General features: G+C 32.1%; 2 protein-coding genes across 8 annotated transcripts in view; one reads left to right on the top strand and one right to left on the bottom strand.

The window, feature by feature from the left end:
* Nucleotides 1-171: 171 nt before the first annotated feature.
* The window catches only part of LOC144975126 (serine/threonine-protein kinase Nek2-like), a 21,797-nt gene continuing 2,884 nt past the window's right edge, over nucleotides 172-19,084 (bottom strand). Inside the window, exons 1-9 of one of the 3 annotated variants that reach the window (XM_078918891.1) lie at nucleotides 17,113-17,891; nucleotides 16,418-16,520; nucleotides 15,465-15,682; nucleotides 14,735-14,972; nucleotides 13,528-13,740; nucleotides 12,418-12,634; nucleotides 11,649-11,703; nucleotides 10,545-10,639; nucleotides 172-2,970 (exon numbers count right to left, since the gene is read on the bottom strand). In XM_078918891.1, the coding sequence (XP_078775017.1) occupies nucleotides 2,654-2,970; nucleotides 10,545-10,639; nucleotides 11,649-11,703; nucleotides 12,418-12,634; nucleotides 13,528-13,740; nucleotides 14,735-14,972; nucleotides 15,465-15,682; nucleotides 16,418-16,520; nucleotides 17,113-17,294 (1,638 nt within the window). In that variant the 5' untranslated portion in view covers nucleotides 17,295-17,891 and the 3' untranslated portion in view covers nucleotides 172-2,653. Of the gene's footprint in view, nucleotides 2,971-10,544; nucleotides 10,640-11,648; nucleotides 11,704-12,417; nucleotides 12,635-13,527; nucleotides 13,741-14,734; nucleotides 14,973-15,464; nucleotides 15,683-16,417; nucleotides 16,521-17,112; nucleotides 17,892-19,084 lie in introns of those variants that run through there. The other 2 variants (XM_078918901.1, XM_078918909.1) reach the window with 2 other exon arrangements.
* The window catches only part of LOC144975106 (uncharacterized), a 64,261-nt gene continuing 63,147 nt past the window's right edge, over nucleotides 17,971-19,084 (top strand). For 3 of the 5 annotated variants that reach the window (XM_078918878.1, XM_078918859.1, XM_078918840.1), the window contains exon 1: nucleotides 17,979-18,323. In XM_078918878.1, coding sequence (XP_078775004.1) covers nucleotides 18,091-18,323 — 233 coding nt within the window. In that variant the 5' untranslated portion in view covers nucleotides 17,979-18,090. Of the gene's footprint in view, nucleotides 18,324-19,084 lie in introns of all 5 variants that reach the window. The other 2 variants (XM_078918869.1, XM_078918849.1) reach the window with 1 other exon arrangement.

The following is a 19,084-nucleotide window of genomic DNA, read 5'->3' as shown; positions in this document are numbered from 1 at the left end:
TGTGAGACAAAACTAAACAAAGAAAGCACGTTGGAAAACATATAGGAGGAAAGAAGACATAGCAAGTGACCTGCGCACAATGGGATGTAAAAAAAACACACTTCCATTAATTGAGAAGGTCTTCCCACATTGATAGCAATCAAGTAATAAATGAAATGGAAATGCATAAAATGGATTTCTTTTCTTTATTGAACTTGAATAAAAAATTTTAGTAGCTAAAATATGAATAATTATCATCTATGGCAGCTGACCCAAAAATGGACAAAGGTATAATATCACTGTACTGTAAAAATTAAAAGACAAAATAAGTTAAAACATGATATTATGATATTATCCTTAGAGTACAATAATTATGTTAATTATGTTACATTCTTATTTTGTATTGAAATTTTCATAAAATTGAAACGAAGAAAATATAGAAATAATTGGGCTCACACCCTTCTGTTCTCCCCCCCCCCCCCCCCCCCCCCCACCTCCCAAAAAAAAAAGAACGAAAAGAGAAGACAAAAACAAAATATCAAACAATAATCATATGAGCAGCACAGATAATACGGCTTATATTAAATCAATATCGAAGTCCTGATTTTTTTTTTTTTTACTGACCGCCTCCTATAAATAATAAGTGCCACAATGCCCAGAACAAGACATTTATTTTTTTTTCAAAATCTTAACCTTCTACTTCTAATGAAATCAAAATCAGAAAACAGTCATTTAGCATTAAAATTCTGAAATCAGCAGCAAAACATCTGTCAACCCGATTGTTGCTGGCATCGGCATCACAAGAAAGTCTGATTCTGGTAATTCATGATGAAGAAACTGTCCTTGCAACAGAACTTAAATCGAGCAAAGTGATAATTGCAGCAATCAAGATCCTGCTCGGCTCTGTACAACTCTCTGAAAGCCATGCTCTAATGTCTTCACCCAAGCTTAAGATGGTAAGCATCCTTTGGTTGCCTTTGATTTGTTTTCCTTTTTATTTATTAAAAAAAAATTTTTTTGATGATGGGCTAGAGCTCAGCTGGTTGCTGGTTCGGATAAGTAAGTATACAGATGAATTTCTCTGATTTTTTTTTCCAATCATTCCTGATTATTCATTTCTATGTTGAATTTTACGTGTTGCTTTTTATTTTTAAACATTTATGTAGGCCTTCTACTTGTGTGTTTGTGTGTGTGTGTGTATATGTGTATGTAATAAAGTAAGTTTGTGTGTGTATTAAACAGAATTGAGATCAGCAATGACAAATAATAGGTTTAATCGAAGATCTGACCTTATCTTGAAATTGTAATTGATCCTTCGTTATAAATTGATTTTGATTCAGTGCCATCACCCTTAAAAGCAGGCACCTTTGGTGAATTATTCCTGGACAAGAATAATTTGTGTCTCATATTATTATAAAAACCATAAAGTTATGCTTGCTTAACATTCACAATCCACATGTCCCACAGTTAAGAATAAAACAATAGTCCAATCAGTGCTAACGACGAGGCATCTACAATAATTCATTAAAAAGATAATTAAGACTTCACAACACAAACACAAATCAACACAACCAATGCTCAGAAAACATACTATCACACACATTTGCACACACACACACACACACACACACACACACACACACACACACACCAATCCCATAAATTGCCCAAGCTACGCCTTCTCACTTCACTTTTTATGAAATTCTTGGAAACATAAGCACACGCTAATGCTTAGAAAATACTATAATATTGCCATTAAAAAGGTTGACATTTCGGGTCCTGGCCTTCAAAGTTGGTAAACAGTGGTCATCAGAAGCAGAGATACAGTATGTTTGTCTCTATTAATAGGTTTGAAGTCGAGCATTTGCCCCACTCTCTCCTTTTCTCTATTCCCACGTCAGGTCGAGACTGGAGAAGCCACGAAAGCATTATAAGACTTGCTTCTCTTCATCTATTAGTATTAGATTATTACTACTATAATTAATTATTTTGGATTCGTCTCTAAAATAGCGAGAATGGAGTTAGACTTATGAATCAGTTTAAAGATTGTCTAGGCAAGGTATTTGTAGCCTTGGGTAAGCAGTGCTTACTGTGCTTCTATTGACCGCCTGCCTAAAAGACATTTATTCTTATTTATTCATTAGAGTCTACTTCAAGTATCCCCTTCTCCTTCCCTAAAAATTGGGCCATTTAGTCAAACGTCCTTATAGGACTATTCTAAGCATACTACACAATTTAGAAATTTGAAGCCAATATTCAAAATACAAAAATAAAGAATAAATAATTGATTAAGTCCAGAGAAAATTGATATCATAAATTTTCAAAATTGCATTTTACAATAAATAATACTAAGCGAATTCAACGCACAACTAAACACACTCCATAAACAACCAGTAAAAAGTTTGAAAGTCATCAGTTCTGCCATAAATGATCAATATCAGACATCTTTCAGAATGGCTTAATCTTAGTTGGTAAAAGGCACTTTTAGTTTCCAGTAATGATCAAATAAAACCAAATATCATCACTGAAGCTTTACCCTTCAATAAGAATTCAAAAGCCTTGAAAATGCAACAATTATAACAAATTACCCATCATCTGAGAAAACATGTTATGTCAATTACTAAATGGAATATAAATAATCAAATTGGTAATATCTAGACTAGTTTCTTGAATTTCATCTGAAATACAACAAATTCGAAGAGGTCACTTTGGATGTTTCTCTGTCATGTGACCTGAATGCTCCGATCCGTAATTTGTCTTTAAAGAATCTTTCTGTTATGTCATTTCTTGCTGCTAGGTCTCTTGTGAAAGCGTCTTCCTTTCCATACAAACCTGTATATGTATTTAACATGAGACCTGAATATGCTGACTTTTGTCTTAAATTCTCTTTTCCATTGAGATAATCGTGAAACGTGACATGCTTCTTGGGGGAGTCTGGATCCCGACTGCCTTTTGAGAGACAGGAATGGCGTGAAGAAAAAAGACTGTCATCTGGGGAAAAAATATTAGGGTATTAAATGAAAACAGCAAACCATATTGCACTATGTAACGTAATGTCATTTTTTTTCTTTTTTATAAATCTTTATTGTTTCAACACTGTAATTATTATGGTTTAAAATTGATTAAGAAGACAAATTTTAATCATTGATCGCTTAAGGAAATTACAATGTCTAATATACATGGCCTCTGCTGTCAAGATGGAATTAAGCAAATATAGCACAAACAAGCAAACAAACAAAAACAAAAATCATCCTAAGATTCTTTTCCTCATTTGAAAATACATTTGTTTCTACTGATAACTATTATGGTCACACATCAGCACATATTTTTTAAAAAATGACAGTGCTGCTTTGCATTATTGCTATTTCTGAGGAGTTAAATATTAGTTGGTGGGTCTTTTCTTTCTCATTACTGGGAAAAATTTGTTTGCTGGTTTTTAGATTAATAATGCTTTGAAACTGTTTAAGTTTTAGATCATGATGGCAGCAAAGACACACGCACACACACACACACACACACACATATACACACACGCACACATGCAACACTCAAGAGAAAATGAGGCAAAAGGAAATACCATAGTTCAAATTGAGTAAACATGAATAGATTCCAAGATTCCAGCCTGAGAAAACTCAAAAGGCTCACAGAGACAAAAGTGGAGAATTCTTGAGGAAATACACTCAAATGATTACAACATACATATCAAGAATCATCCTCTTCTCCATCTTAAAATAACTGCCTAGAAAGATTACTTTGAGAAAAATGCGATCAATTGTTTCAGAATATTTATCACCATCTCAGACTGAATTTCGAAAAGATAGCCACAAGTGACAGGGTATGGGCACATGGATGGTAAAGCTACAACTCAAAAATGCAAAAAAGAGTTCATAATTCATTGAATATTAGTAAAGTTTTGAACACAATATGTAGAGAATATTAGATAATTTTGGAAAGATTCCTTGAAAAAGACCACATTCAATTGATTACAATGTTATTGACTAACAAATTTCCTACATTTAAACCAGGCAAAGAATCACCAATTATATTAGAACAACGCATATAACGCTGCAGGGAGATAGCCTTATCTAAACCGTTACACATATATCTGGAAGCAATACTCAAAGAAATACGATAAAAACTACCAAGGTTCACTCCTAACCTTATTCATGCAGATGCTGTAGATTTAACAGTTGATCCTATACTGGAGCCGAAGCATTATATTCCTGTTATAGTAAGCATTTTAAATCAATGGAATATCAAGGTCAATGAAACAAAAACAGAGATAACGACCATAATCAATATGTAGTAAACAAAAAGAAGAAATTATCAGCCAATGATATTCAGCAGCAAAGATAACCGATATCTAATGAAAATGAGAAATTATCAACCAATGACTGCCAAGGAAATTGCCTAATATTCAGAGGACAACCTCAATATGTTGAAATCAATATGGTGCACACCTTCAACAATTGTTTCCGACTTCATGTGAAAATCTGATTCTTAAGATGAAAAAGTATTAGTCTGTACATTTATTTTTTTCTTTTCTTTCTTATGTTTGAATACATCCTGTAAAAATAAAAAAGCAAAGAAACCAAAATAACAACTGATGTCTATCTGCTATAACGGTCAAGCTGCCAAGAAAAATGAAAAGTAAAGGAAAATAATTTAACAAATATTGAATTTTTATAAAATGTATTGGTTAAAAAGTGCAGAGGAAGTAAATTTTGTTAAAATATTTAATTGCAATCGAATATCCTAAATCATGAGATGTCTTTGATGAAATAAAGCCTGATTTATTGGTTTTTATCTACATCAGCAGCATAGTTAGTCTAACTTGATATTTTGCAAACAAATGGTTAAAAATCAATAACACTTATTAACAGATGATTCAAATGTTCTTGTACTGTAATTGAGTGTACTTGTTGAGTCACACTATCAAACATTTCATGGGTGTAATTCAATCACAGGCATAATTGGAATGAAATGTTAATATAGAAGCATTTGTGAACATGCACTGAAATAACAATGACTGAATACAAATTTGTACTGAGGCATTAGTAGAACAATGAATTAAAATTTGTGGCGCTACACTGCGCCTGATGCCTGGGTTATTTGTCTTTCCTTGGAATAGACCCTAAAGACAAATTTCCCCAATGGGATGAATAAAGGGAATTTGCTTATTTAACTAATATTTGTATTTGATAAAAATGTATCGATAGTAGTAGGACTAGAACACAGAACAGATGTGAATCCCAAAAGTGATCTTTGAATATGTCTAGTCTGGGACTCCACAAAAGATATACTTTGAGACAAAGACACCCAACAAAAAGGCTAATCAAATCATTATAATTAATATGTATACATATCAAACCCATCAAAACCTAATTACGATAAATAATTTTGACACGTAAAGATATTTCCAAAAGTGTATACAGTCGTCTGTTTATCACTCTCTTTGCAAAAGACCTAAAATGAGGATCCAAGCGAATCAAATATTCAGACCCAAAATTGAAAACTACATGAAAAAGGACAAAAGGTGTAAGGAATAGGACGAAAGCAAGAGTTGATCTCTATTATTCAAAAAAGAAGATTAGGGGCTTCCCTGGCTATTTTTGGTTACATATAGCCAATAGAGGTTAATGTCATTTTTCCTAGATTATAGTCAGATGCTTTTTTTAAAATGGAGATTTCAAAATAAATGATTTTGGCACAATTTAATAATGCGTGTTAGTAACAAATATAATATATAAAGAAAAATGTGCATTGAAATAAGATAAAATTTGAATCTAAACAATAAATATTTGATAAGTATGCAACTAATGATAGGATTTGTAAAACAAAAAACTTACCCATATTGCGAGCCAGAGATTAAATATCTTGCACATAATATGATGCATAGTGATACTTTTCTTAAATGAATTGCATTTGCCATTTCTATGATAATCAACACAGCCAATAAACAAGCTTTACTATTACAGTTGCTCTGATTTTATTGCAGTGGCAACCCTTGGGTTGGCAATGCCATTTCACAGTTGTGCAAAATTTCCTTCTTATCTCCCTTTTTCATTTCAGTCTTATAATTCAAAGATGCGGTCGAGTCAAGTGAAAAAGAGTAATGAATAGCAATTATTTGAGATGAATAAACAAACAAGAAGTTTGTGCCTGCATAAATGATTAAATATTAGTCAGCACTGTGTGGCAAATGCACGTTTCTTAAGGTTGAATAATTTGAAAAGAATGTTTATGTTTATAAATCAGTGGATCATTTTATTACTCAATCGTCAAAAAATATAAATGTTTTTGCAGGAAAAAGAGCTGGATTACAGGTAGTGAGTGAGATATATCTATTGAAAAATAAAACAATAAAAATAAGTAGAGAACAAAAGAAAGAATCCATTGTGAAAATGTAGACCTTTATTACTAAAGTAGATAATAATATATTTGAAAAATATCAAATTTAATAAGTTCAAATAGAACAAGAGAAAATTTAGTTTAGTTAAAAAGAGCATACAGCAAAACAAATCCACTAACATGCTTGAACATTAAAAAAAAAAGATAAATGAGATCAGACTCATGGGCCTTCATTATACATTGCTGCCTTATCAATTATGGCACATTGAAATGTATGGAACAATTAAATAATATGTAGGAAACCCACTCCTAAAGACAATCAATAATAAAACGTATGTATTGGGGCACATTACTTAGTTATAGAAATACAGTGATCTTTGTATTGCATTGATGAGGGGTGTCAAGAAAAATGTTTACTTTGGTGGACAGGACACTCGTCCTGATCTGCAGATAATATGGGAAATATATTGCAGAAAAATTAAAGTTCAACATCCACAATCTCAACAAACTTTTCTTCAATTTCTTCAATTTTCAATTTTTAAAATATTTTCAAACACTTTGTAGGTTTTGAGTTGTTAAATGCATGAAGAAATTATCCCCAGTCCCAGCTGTAATAAAAAAAAAATAATCGCCATTTTAAGGATAGATAATCTCTAATCCATTGTGATCAATCCCATAATAAACATTCTTTCAAACATATGAATCAAATAGTTGTGGGAAAAATATAAAGGAATTTGAATCTTAGAAGGCAGCTCTATCTACACAAAGAGCACTTACTCTTAGGCAATGTATTTGAATTTTATGTATCGGTATATAGATTACAGCTTCATGTGGTTTTCTTTCCCTTTATGTTATCAGAAGACATAGCATATGTTCCTTACGACCTCCAAAGCACGATTAGAATACAATGAATTAATTTCCCTGGAAGTCGCATTCCATTTCACACGTTATGAAATTGTATATAAATTGAACACTACTATCTTTAAGATACCATGCTAGTTTTATCGCAAAGTACTTTTCATTAAATCTAATGGATTCATTTACCTAACTATTCCAGGGTAGACAAAAGGTTCAGAAGTAAAAAAACAAACAAACTAAACAGGAATCAGTACTGGCCCCTTTGTTTTTATTATGTAAATGTAGAGTACATAGGCCCATCGTGTCTTAATATTAACCATTATCATTGATATAATAATGACAGTATCTTGGTCTTTATGAAAAATAAAGTTTTAATTTTGTTTTCAATTTATTGAGCTCACATCAAAAGTTCATTTGTTAAGTAATTCATTCAATTTCATGAATTGTTAAGGCTTGATTTCCATTCATTGTCACACTCCCTATATCTTAACTTGCAAGCACTATCATTTTAGATAAATTCGGTGCATGATATTTTGTTCTTTGATTTTTTAAAGATATAGCTACATAGTAGAACAATAAATAAAAGTAAATTCCAGCAAAATAACACAAGTGATAATCTGAATGAAACGTTCAAGAAGCCAATTTTTTTCTCATCATCATGTATAATCAAGTCTTGAACGTCCTTAACAACAAACAGCATTAAAATATTTTCAAGCTTTCAATAATAATAATAATAATAATAATAATAATAATAATAATAATAAATGAAACTTTTTGAGTGCTTTACAGGAACCAAACATCTCAAAGTGCAATAACTGAATATATAGCAAGTTCAGCTCAATTGGTAGAGAACACAGTTCACACGCTACGGGACTGAGATCAATCCATGGTGCAGTCGAGATTTTTTTCTGATTCGTCAGTCCACACAGCAGTGATTGGGTGTCTCAGTCTGTTAGACTAGCATCCTATCCTAAGGGTAGCAAGCTATTGCTATTGTCTGTTTCACACTACAGAAACCTGAATAAAATCCGTGTCCATGGCTTATGGTTCTGAAGTTCTACATATTGGGAGAATTTAATAAATGTAAGTTAAATAACTGTCTTTCAGAAACATCTTTAAAAGCAAAATATTAATATGTTTTGAAAACAAGAAAAATAGTTCAAAAAGCATTACGCTTTGAACTTAATTTTTATATTAAGATATAATACAGAAAAAGAATATGAATGAAATCATCAATATTACCATTACACATCTAGACTAGATTGAATATGAATAATACAAGAGCATGCAATGCAAAGCAATTGAATATGCACACACCACAGGAAGCAAACAAATGTGAAGCAGACATAGTTGCATCAAGAAAAACCATATACACCAACATCAGTCATAAAGCAATACAATGAATATGGAATATGAAACGATGTCTCGATTTTATCAAGTGTGGATCTCCTTTGAATTACATTGAATTAATTGAGTCTACAGATATACAAATTCTGATTATTATATGAAATAATTTTTTTTTAAATCATAAAATTTGATACTGAATAATTTTATTTATTTTTTTTAGGGGGAAGGTAGTTTCCATTAATGTAATTTGATACACTGACACTTTCGTGTAAATTGGGAGAAAATTCCAAAGGTTTTGGTAGAATAGATTTGTATTTTTAAATCAAGTTACATGTTTTCAATTTTCAAATCCACTATATCAACAAACTGACGATTGTTTGGGGGATTTTTTTGTCGAAATTAATAAATAAAAATAATATAAACTATTTATTGGACAGGTAAATCTTTCATTGAAATAATATATAAAGATAATGCCATTCACACCATCTTTTATACAAGATAGTGTTTTTGGTAGCAAAAAGGCCAAAGAAAAGAGGAACAAAGAAAATATAAACTACAGAGAAAGAAGTAGAAATGCAATGACAGTTTCAGTTTCCAACCACCCTAAGTAAACAAGTTAGAAATAAATTAATTAAATGTGAAAACTTCAATTGAGGATCTCGCGTTAGCATGACTACGAATGATCACACATGCATCAAAGCAACTCCTTAAGTGAAATAATGTGACTAAATTACACAGTTATTTTTTTTGTTTTAAAACAAAATGATTTTATTTGATTATTAATTTATAATTCAACCTTTTAAACAGTTAATCTATTAAATAAATTTTAAATAACTGTATTTTATTATTTTAATTATATTATTATTGTTTTCTTTGCTTTGTTATTGATTTTCCTGATTTGATTTGATTGAAAATATTATATTCTTGTTTGAGTTATATTGGCAATTGTCTAAAAATAAACCTTTGAATTTGAATATGAAATTTTGTTACTAGCTGTTACAATGGTTATGGGGCCATATTTGGTTTTTGCTTATGCAAACACGTTTTAAAAAGAACAATTAACGGATAAGAGATACAACAGATTTATAGTGAGATATAATAAATCAAATGTAAATCTTTTTAGCAATTTTGTCGGAAAAGGTTTAATCTTGGCCAAATTTTTAGAATTCAGAACAATTTTGACACAATATCATTCAGCACTTCAAAAAATCATAAACATGATTTAGCTTTCATCTATCTCTCTGGGATCAAATAATAACAAATGACCCTAACACTGAAAAACTGGCATGAATAAAAAAGCAAAAACAGCTTCTCAAAATGAAAAAAAAAAAAAGTTTATCTTTGTCCACATTTCTTTCACGCTATTCTTTTGGTGTCAGACTTTCAAATTTAACATTAGCTTTCATTATTCAATTGAGAAAAACTAATGGGAACTGATTATTCCTGTATTTGCTAAAAATGAATTAATTTTGTTAACTTCAGTGCAAAATGTAGCAAAAACTACATAAGCCTCGAATGGATTAAGAAGTAGCTTCTACTGTATATGAATTATATATGTGGACATTAGCTTCTGTAGTCATTTGCCCATCAATTCCTAAGCAATATTCAAACGTCATAATTTGAGGCCATGTTTAAATGCGCTTTCTTTCATTGGTAACAATCCTATTTAAGGAAAATCGAATATATATATAGAAAAAAAGGAAAAAATCAAAAAAAAAATCAAATATTTATATAATTGCCACGAACAAAACCGGAACATCAAAAACAAAATACACAAAATGCATTAACACTGATTATTTTCACATCACAGAGCACACTATGTCCACTAGATTGCATGTTGTAACAAAGGATAAGATTATAAAGCTACAGTCACTAATTATATCTAAACTGACGAGAGGATTTTGGAAAGACTTTAGAGGCCACAGGGTTAACTTCTTTAGGGTCATTATTGATACGAACTGATGGGGCTACACATACAGCAGGGCGTACATGAGTTGCTCTTTTCATACCTGGTGATGGAGACCGCATGAAGGCTGAGCTTGCAGTACGAGGAGTGATGGCAGCCTCTGTATCATGCTTGTACTTCTGATAGAGTTCCATGGCCCTTCAATTAAACAATATATTTAAATAATTGTAACTTATCCTTTACAGTCTTATTGTTATTGCCAACTTATACATTGTACTAGTGTAAAGCTCAGAGCTTAAAAATGTTTCCAAATATTGACATAACTATGTTTATCAGATCTGGTGGAAAGTACGTTGTAATACACAAGCACCCTGTCTAAAGGATAGCAAGAAAAGTTTACATTAAATCTCAGTCTTCAAAACAAGGGGAAGTCTCCGGCTCTTTGGAGCCAATGGATCTGAAGGACTTTTTTTTCTTTACCGTTCTAAGAGGAAATTCTTTGACCTTGAGACTAAGTGTAAATGGCTAGACGTTGGGTGTCTTGCCAAGAACAATGTCCTGTGGCAATGAGTCTGGTCAGTGACTAGATGAGTGCCAATGGTCTCAAAAGACTCATTCAGTGTTGTGCTTTTGAGTAACACACTTTACATACATAAATCTACTTGACTCGCGTGTACATGGTTGTGTGCAGTGATATATATATATATATATAATATATATATATATATATATATATATATATATATATATATATATATATATATATATGTATAATATATATATATATTGTAACAGTGTTAGAAGTTACAAACAAGTACCTAACAGGTAATTTAAACTAGAAACAATGAAAATTTGCAGCCATTATGGCATGGTGGGACATCTTTTGCAACAAAGATGAATCTATCTAAAACAAGAACAATGGAACATACAAATACACTAACTAATCCATATGTGACAGAAATTATGATATAGCACAACATCATGGCTTTATTTCAACAGACCTAAAAAGCTCACATTGATTACTTGTTCAGCACTTGAGTAACTGTAAATAATTAGGCTCAATCTTTCAGCCAATGAATGGCAACTTTGGTTAATTGCGCCATTTTTTTTTTTTTTGTCTTACTCTTGCTACTATTCAGTGGGGTCAACTATTTTTTAATTATCGTACATTCAGAATTATCATTGGTGGTTTTTACTTCCCACTTACCTTTTCATCTTGTCCTCTGCTAGTTTTTCCCTTAAAGTAACACTCCTCTCTCTGCCTGAAATATTAAATCAAATCATGTATAAAGGTTTCTGGATAAACGAAAATTATATTTATAGAGTCAAAATATGAAGACAGAATACAAACATTCAGTTACTGTTATATTATATTTAATTTTATTTTGCTCAACTACTGAACAACAGAAAAGAGGGACAGTATAATCTTCTTATAGTTTGTATAAAAATAAAAGCTTATTACAGACACCATTGAAAAGTCAATTGACTGCATCGCAAAATTTATACACTTGAGTTTATTATTGTTTCATGTTTAGTATTCCACTCTGCTAAGCAATAAAATAAAAAAATATTTGGGTATTTACAAATTTTGGAATAAATGGAAGTCAATTGTGTTCATCATGACAATAACAACACATCCATACACAGCCTTCCCCTTCCCACACAAAAATAAATAAATGAGTGCGTACAAATAGGCAAAAGACTCAGTACCACTTTTATTAAATTAAGAAACTAGGGAGCAGGCACTAGTGTAAGAGTAAGATAAAGATCTGAACAAGTGTATATGAAAAGTGCCAGACAAACCAAGAAAAGAAAAATACAAGAAAAAAAAAACATCTCAAAAAATCAGTCTACCCCAGCTGAGGTAGATTGATTCTTTGGGATGTTTTTTTTCTTATATTTTTCTATCTTGCTTTGTCTGGCACCTTTCATATTCATACACACTTGTTCAGATCTTTACCACTATTACAACATACTTTCTAATTCTTTCTCTTTCAGTTCTAGCTGTTTCATCTTGGCCTTCACCTCATCCCATCTAATTTCCAATACATTATCATGATGTTTATTCCACGACGAGTTGAGGGTTGACTTGACACAGTGTTTGCCATCAGCACCTTTGTTTAATGCAGTTAGTTGCTTTCGTTGAACAATTGGATCAACAAGAATGGCATCTATACTAGGCCTTTTAGAAACCTTTAAAAACAAAAAGTTTCAAAGTTTATTCAATCTTAGGCTTTCGCCAATAAATCACACAATTTGATGACAACATACATGAAAGTGGAAAAAAAATTGTAAATGGAACGAAAAATATAAACTGATACCACTAATAATCATAAAAAAATACAACAATCATAATACCACCAATACGTACAATAAAAAAAAAAAATAATAATAGTAATAATAACAACAACAATAATAGTAACAATAATAACAATAACAATAATAATAATAATAATAATATTAATAATAACACTAATAATAATAGCAATAATAATATTACCATCATCATTACTACCACCACCATCACTACTATCTCCATTACCATTATCACTACCACCATCACAATCATTATTACGTTTCCAAAAACAAAAACAAAAAAAGTCCTTGGTACAACTCAAATAATTCACATTTAATGAATCAACATAAGATACGACATGACGATAATGATTTTTTACAATGTACAATGAGATTTGTTTACATAAGATTTATATAATCATGAAATATTCTTATAGCACGAGTAATATTATTGCTGCTGCCACTACTACCACTACTGCTACTACTACTACTACTACTTCTACTACTACAAAGAGCAGTAGAGAATAGAGAAAAGAGCATGATTACAAAAGGTTTTACCAAATAAACAAGATAAAATGAAATGCAAATTCTATGTAATAAGAATGCAAAGATATTGGTATTCAAGAGTCATAACACTATAATCAAAAACCATAAAAACTAATTGATTATGTTAGTATATTACTAAAATCACTGCTTTTGAAAAAGCAGCCAAACTCTGAAACATGAAGATTTGAACCAAAAAAAAAACAACAAATGCGTGGCAGTATCTATGTCATTATTCTTTATTTTACCTCAACTTGAATCATTTTCCGAATGACGAAATCTAAATCCGAAGAGTAGTATTTCTCAGGCAGTTTTGGAAAATCCCCAATTCTGATTTTTCTGTTGAGATCACTTTGGTTAGAAGCCACAAATGGTGGAGCCAAGGCACATAACTCGTACAACATACACCCAAGTGACCAGATGTCTGATTTCTCATTGTATGACATGTTGTTTACGAGTTCCTGAAATATAAAACGCTGCACTCTATAAGAGGAGAAGATGGAAAAGGACAAGGGGGTAGAAAAGGTTGAGGAGGAAGAGGGTAAGGGGAGGAGTGAGAGGATGAGTAGAAGATGGAAGAACTCTTCAAAACAATTGTGTTTGCAGAAACTCGTCCAGTACTCGAAAGTCTTTTCCTTCATCAGTGGTGTGGTTTTAAAGAGATGTCTGAGGCAATTATTAGCTCTGTTTTAAATATCAATATTACTGTTACATAACATTTGTCCTGTGTTTTTTAAAATGAGTGTGTCTGAGGGGAATCTCTCTCTGACGTGTCTGTGTGTGTGTGTATGTGTGTTTGTGTGCAAGCATGAAAATAAAGATAATTATCACAAGCGATGTTACCCATCATGATGTTGGATAGAGAGAGAACCAAATTGTCAAGTATCATAACTATAAGCACGTTTCATTTGTGTTCTGGTAGACTTTTCTCTTTGTTGTCATCGGAAATAGAAACAAGCCTTCTCTGTACTTTATTGTTAAAGTATTTGTAAACAAAAAGTCTAAAATGCATTTTCAACACTGAAAATTTGCTCTCTCTCTCTCTCTCTCTCTCTCTCTCTCTCTCTCTCTCTCTCTCTCTCTCTCTCTCTCTCTCTCTCACACACACACACACACACACTTTAAAGTATATTTAACTATTTCAAAACTTGTTCGGATTTTTCCATGTCCTGTATAATATCTTCTAAGCAATCACTCTTTTGTAATCATGCGATTTTAGCTATATAAGTGTATACATTATCATCATCATCATATGAATTAATGACTTCTACCTGAGGCAAAACTGATATTTCCTTGTTAATTGAAAAATAAGACAGAGGAAAATCCCAAGGCAAAATTATTTATAACATTATCTTAGTTGTGACTATTCATTTGGAATTTCTCATATTTAACTGAAAGTTAACTTTATAAAAGAAATAAAACAACAAGGTATATATGACATCTTTTGAAACTTACAGGAGACATGTAATAAGGTGTTCCAACATAAGTTTGAGCAAAGCTACTTTCATGCTGCAACACCCGAGCCAATCCAAAATCCCCAAGCTTGACATTGGACTCTGCATCAAGAAACACATTCGCTGGTTTTAGATCACGATGCAAGACGGCTTTACCATTCTTTCTCCTATGACATTCTTTTAAGGCTAAGGTGGTTTGAATGAGTATTTTCCAAGCAAAGTCTTCATCAACATGACTCCTGAAAGAAAACACATAGACATTAAACATAAACAAAATCTTACAAAATAAATAACTCTTATTGTCTTTCAAGGGTTGGGCTACCTACTATAAAAAAAAAAAAAATTAAAATCTTGAGTTATCAAAACTGACATTGAAAATTATCTGTGTATGATAAAATAAGCTTTACCAGAGATTAAAGTAAATATTACATTTTCTACAGTAATAGACCATAGGGAGAATGAAAATGATTATACCAGCCTCAATAAAAAAAGAAAATACATGACACATAACGTTTTGGGCCCATTTCCATCTTCAGCAAATGACGAGATCACCTTTACAAAATAAATCAAAGTTTAGTAACCTTCGATAATAGTTGTTCCAACTATACTGTCAACTACTCCCAGCATTGAAGAGACAACATCAGTTTATGTATGCTCTCACTATCAACCTTTACAGACTCTAATCAAATAATGAATGCTTATTACAATATCCATCTCTATGTTACACACACCCTTCTTTCCGATTCTTAGCAATGATAGTTGCTAGATCTCCGCCTTGGCAATATTCCATGATGACATAGATGACAGCCCTCACTCTGTCAATTATTCGGTCATAGTACCTTACAATGTGTTGATGGCGTAACTCACGAAGGAGGTTAACCTCTGATACTAACATCTGTTTCTCTGAATCTGTCATGGATCCATAGTCCATTTCCTTCCAAACCATGATCTAAAAAAAATAAAAATAAAAATAAAAGTACAATAATTTACAGAGACATCCTTTTTATTTCTATTGTTTGATCAACAAGTACAAGTACACTATTCCAACTTACTTCAAAAGAAAATGGGTTTAACAGATCAAGCCCTCTTTATTGTTAAGTCTGAAACATTGGGGCATTAAAAAATTGCTGAAATACATAATCTAATAACCTGGAATGTAACTCCCATCCTACATCACCTACAAACGGTATCAAATTGGGGGAAACCAGGCAGAGAAATTGTGAAAAAAAAAAAATAAAAACAAAAAATAAAGATTATATTGGAAAAAATTTAATTCAAGGTAAAATTATGACAGAAGAGTTAGGGAGGGAGGGAGGGGGGGGGGGGGGGGGGGAGAGAGGTATGGTCAATTCAAAATGACAAATATCAGATTTTGTCATTTAAGCATTCAATTTTATCAATCAAAGGGTACCCTTCAATTTGAGAGGAATAGCTCAATCTAAGTTTCAAACATGTTTTCAAATTCACTATGAATAGACAATATATGAAAAATGTTTCAACTATATAAGAAATAAACTGTGGTAAATCAACAATGAAAATAAATTAAACAGTAATTGAGAACATTATCTAGTGACAGAAAATAATGATTGCATCCATCCTTATCAGTGAAAATATATCATACGCTCTCACTCAAAAATCAAGCTTAGATTTGTTTCTTTTAATTTGCTTTTATATTTAAATATACCTTCCCGTCATTCTTTCTCCTGATCTTTTTACATGTTCCATATGAGCCAGTTCCAATAGTTGAAATAACTTCAAAGTCATCAAGACTTAAAGGCATCCGTGGTCTGATTTTCAGAAATGAGAAGGAAAATTATACACTCAAAATACTATCTATTCCGCCACACACATATGAACCTTTACATACATATATTATACTGTGCACTTTGTAACAATCGCTCAAGCATTTATATAGAGCAATATCCACAAAAAAACATCATGACAATATTTAAAATTTTGAGAACTAATGGAAATCAGTCAGTAATGGTCAGCCATAAGAGTTTAAATGCAAAATAATTTTAAATGCATGTGTTTTGTTTTTTAAAAATTGACTCTGTTGTGGCTTGTTGACTGTATCATTATATATTTTGCAACTAACCTTATAATTATAATAATATGTAATATAATCAGACAAAATTCTTGAAAATGTTTTCTTCGACTCATCAATGCTTGATTTTGTTCTAATTTTTTAAATTGCAGATGATTTTGAAATTTCCTGAGATTAGTTATGAACCTTGACTCCTTATGATAAAAATAGAAATTAAAAAGCATTTGGTTTGCACCATGAACTTATCAATGTTAGCGTTATTTTACAACATTGTTGAAGTTGCTTGATTTTTTGGGGGGAGTGACACATTCAGTCTGTCAATAAAGACTCACGTTTTGAGGGAAGCCACGGGGTTCCGAAAAGAATCATTCTCTGCAGATCGTTGGCCTTGGTCTCCTTTCAATTGGTCATCGTCTGCTGCTAATTTCAGTCGACTCACCGGCCTATTTGGCCGGTTGTTTCTGAGGTTGTCCTTATCATCGTAATGATAATTGATACTTGATTCTTTATCCATTAATATGGTGGGGTTTTAGGAATCTACGCATAATTTGACAGTTGATTGGAAATTCAAAGGGCAAGTCTCAAACAAAAAGGCATAGACGTCTATCGTTAATATCATTGTGGTCAGAAAGTGATTTGAATATGTTGGAGTTGGGGGGCGAAAATCGATCCTGCAACAAATACTTTGTCATTTCTTTCAAGCTATGCTTTATGGGAGAAGCAATGTTTCCATCATGACCATGTAGACCTCTAGTAAACTCATGAACTTAAACTTCACCTCACAATGTCACAATGAAAATGAAAAGTGGAAGAGAAGTGAAGAAAGAAAGAGTCAAGGTGGACAACTCTTCATGGACATAAGCGTCTGTGGTTACCAAGGGCAAGCTCAGACTTGATGAGTCTCGGTGACGGATTTTATAATTCCAGAATTAATCGGAGACAGAATATCACCGACAGTTTTAACCACTCTTATTTTAATGTTGTTTATGCACAATTCAACAATCCAAAGTCATTTGGTTACATACTACCAACATGGAAAATATTGTTTTCCACTTCCACAACTGTAATGTAACCTTCGAACTTCCCGCTGCATGTACCACCGATTCTGATTGGTCATAAAACAAAACAGTACCGTATGAAAGACGTATAGGGATTGGGCTAGCCATTTTTAGAAGTCAAAGACCTGGCACGTGATATCAATCAAAATGGCGATGCCATTGACACCAGTGAAATGGGTGTAGATTGTAAACATCCAAAATCGAAAGTACATCATGTGAAAAAAAATCTAGAAATACAATATTTTCTTTAGTATGGCTCAACTTGGCACCTTCAGAGAGGTGCTTGAGGACCATGACAATACATTATGGCACGATGGAGAAAGGGATTTGCTGAAATTCTTCTGTAATAATGTTTTCCTCGGACAATGGGAACTTGCCAAAACAGCCATACCCCTCATAAGAAAACTTCAACAGGAGCAAAAGTCAAAAGAGCTGGATATAGTTGACACGCTAATCAAGATATGCCAGTATCCATTTCCACAGAGGTAAGCATTATAAAACTTCCTGTTATTAGTTCAATGAATCGAGTCAGAGTCGAATCGCTTTTTATTTTTATGTTTTCTGACTTATGATTATGATGATGACTATACTATGAATGATGACTTAGGCAGCGGTATTAGTATTAGTATTCAGTTTAGTCTGAGTCGACCCTGGCCTGTTTAACTAACTAAAACTAAGTGATACAGTTAGCCAGAGTTGACTCTGAAGAACTGTGTGAGCCATGATAACGGAGTCGTTAAGAGTCGAGTCGCAGTAAATGCCAAAGCCAAAGACCACGATGTTGGTCTCCATAGTCCATAGCCAAAATGGCCGATTTTGGCTATAGTAAACCTGGGGACCATGCTAGTTTTTGCTAGGGATACCGCGATTTTAGTCTTCCTCCATGTTTAGGGTTGGGTGACCACTATTTTATCCATCGATCTAAATTCGTCCTTTCATTTATTTTTATGGAGACGGTAATATCAGATATGTATCTACTTTTTTTTTATGTTGAGGCTAAGGCGATTTTATTTTGTTGCTCTTGTGAACCTGTGTTAGTTTTATTTTGTTGGGTTTTTGATTTGTTTGCTTTGAATTTTAGTTATTGTTACTCTTTTCTTTGATATTATTATCGTATCATAATAAAAAGGGATTACAAATTATCGGCCGTCCAAAACAAAAATGTTTTTTAGTTCTTTTCCCTTTTCCCTCAATTTTTGCTTTTATATTTCTTAAAATTTAGTTATTTATTATAAATCCTTTACGG

This window comes from Berghia stephanieae, chromosome 1 (genome assembly GCF_034508935.2).
Source record: "Berghia stephanieae isolate SIO BIC M18660-M18661 chromosome 1, UCSD_Bste_1.3, whole genome shotgun sequence".
In the NCBI taxonomy this organism is placed as follows: domain Eukaryota; kingdom Metazoa; phylum Mollusca; class Gastropoda; order Nudibranchia; family Aeolidiidae; genus Berghia; species Berghia stephanieae.
The sequence above is the reverse complement of the archived record's forward strand: the minus strand, read 5'-3'. Positions and strand labels throughout refer to the sequence as shown.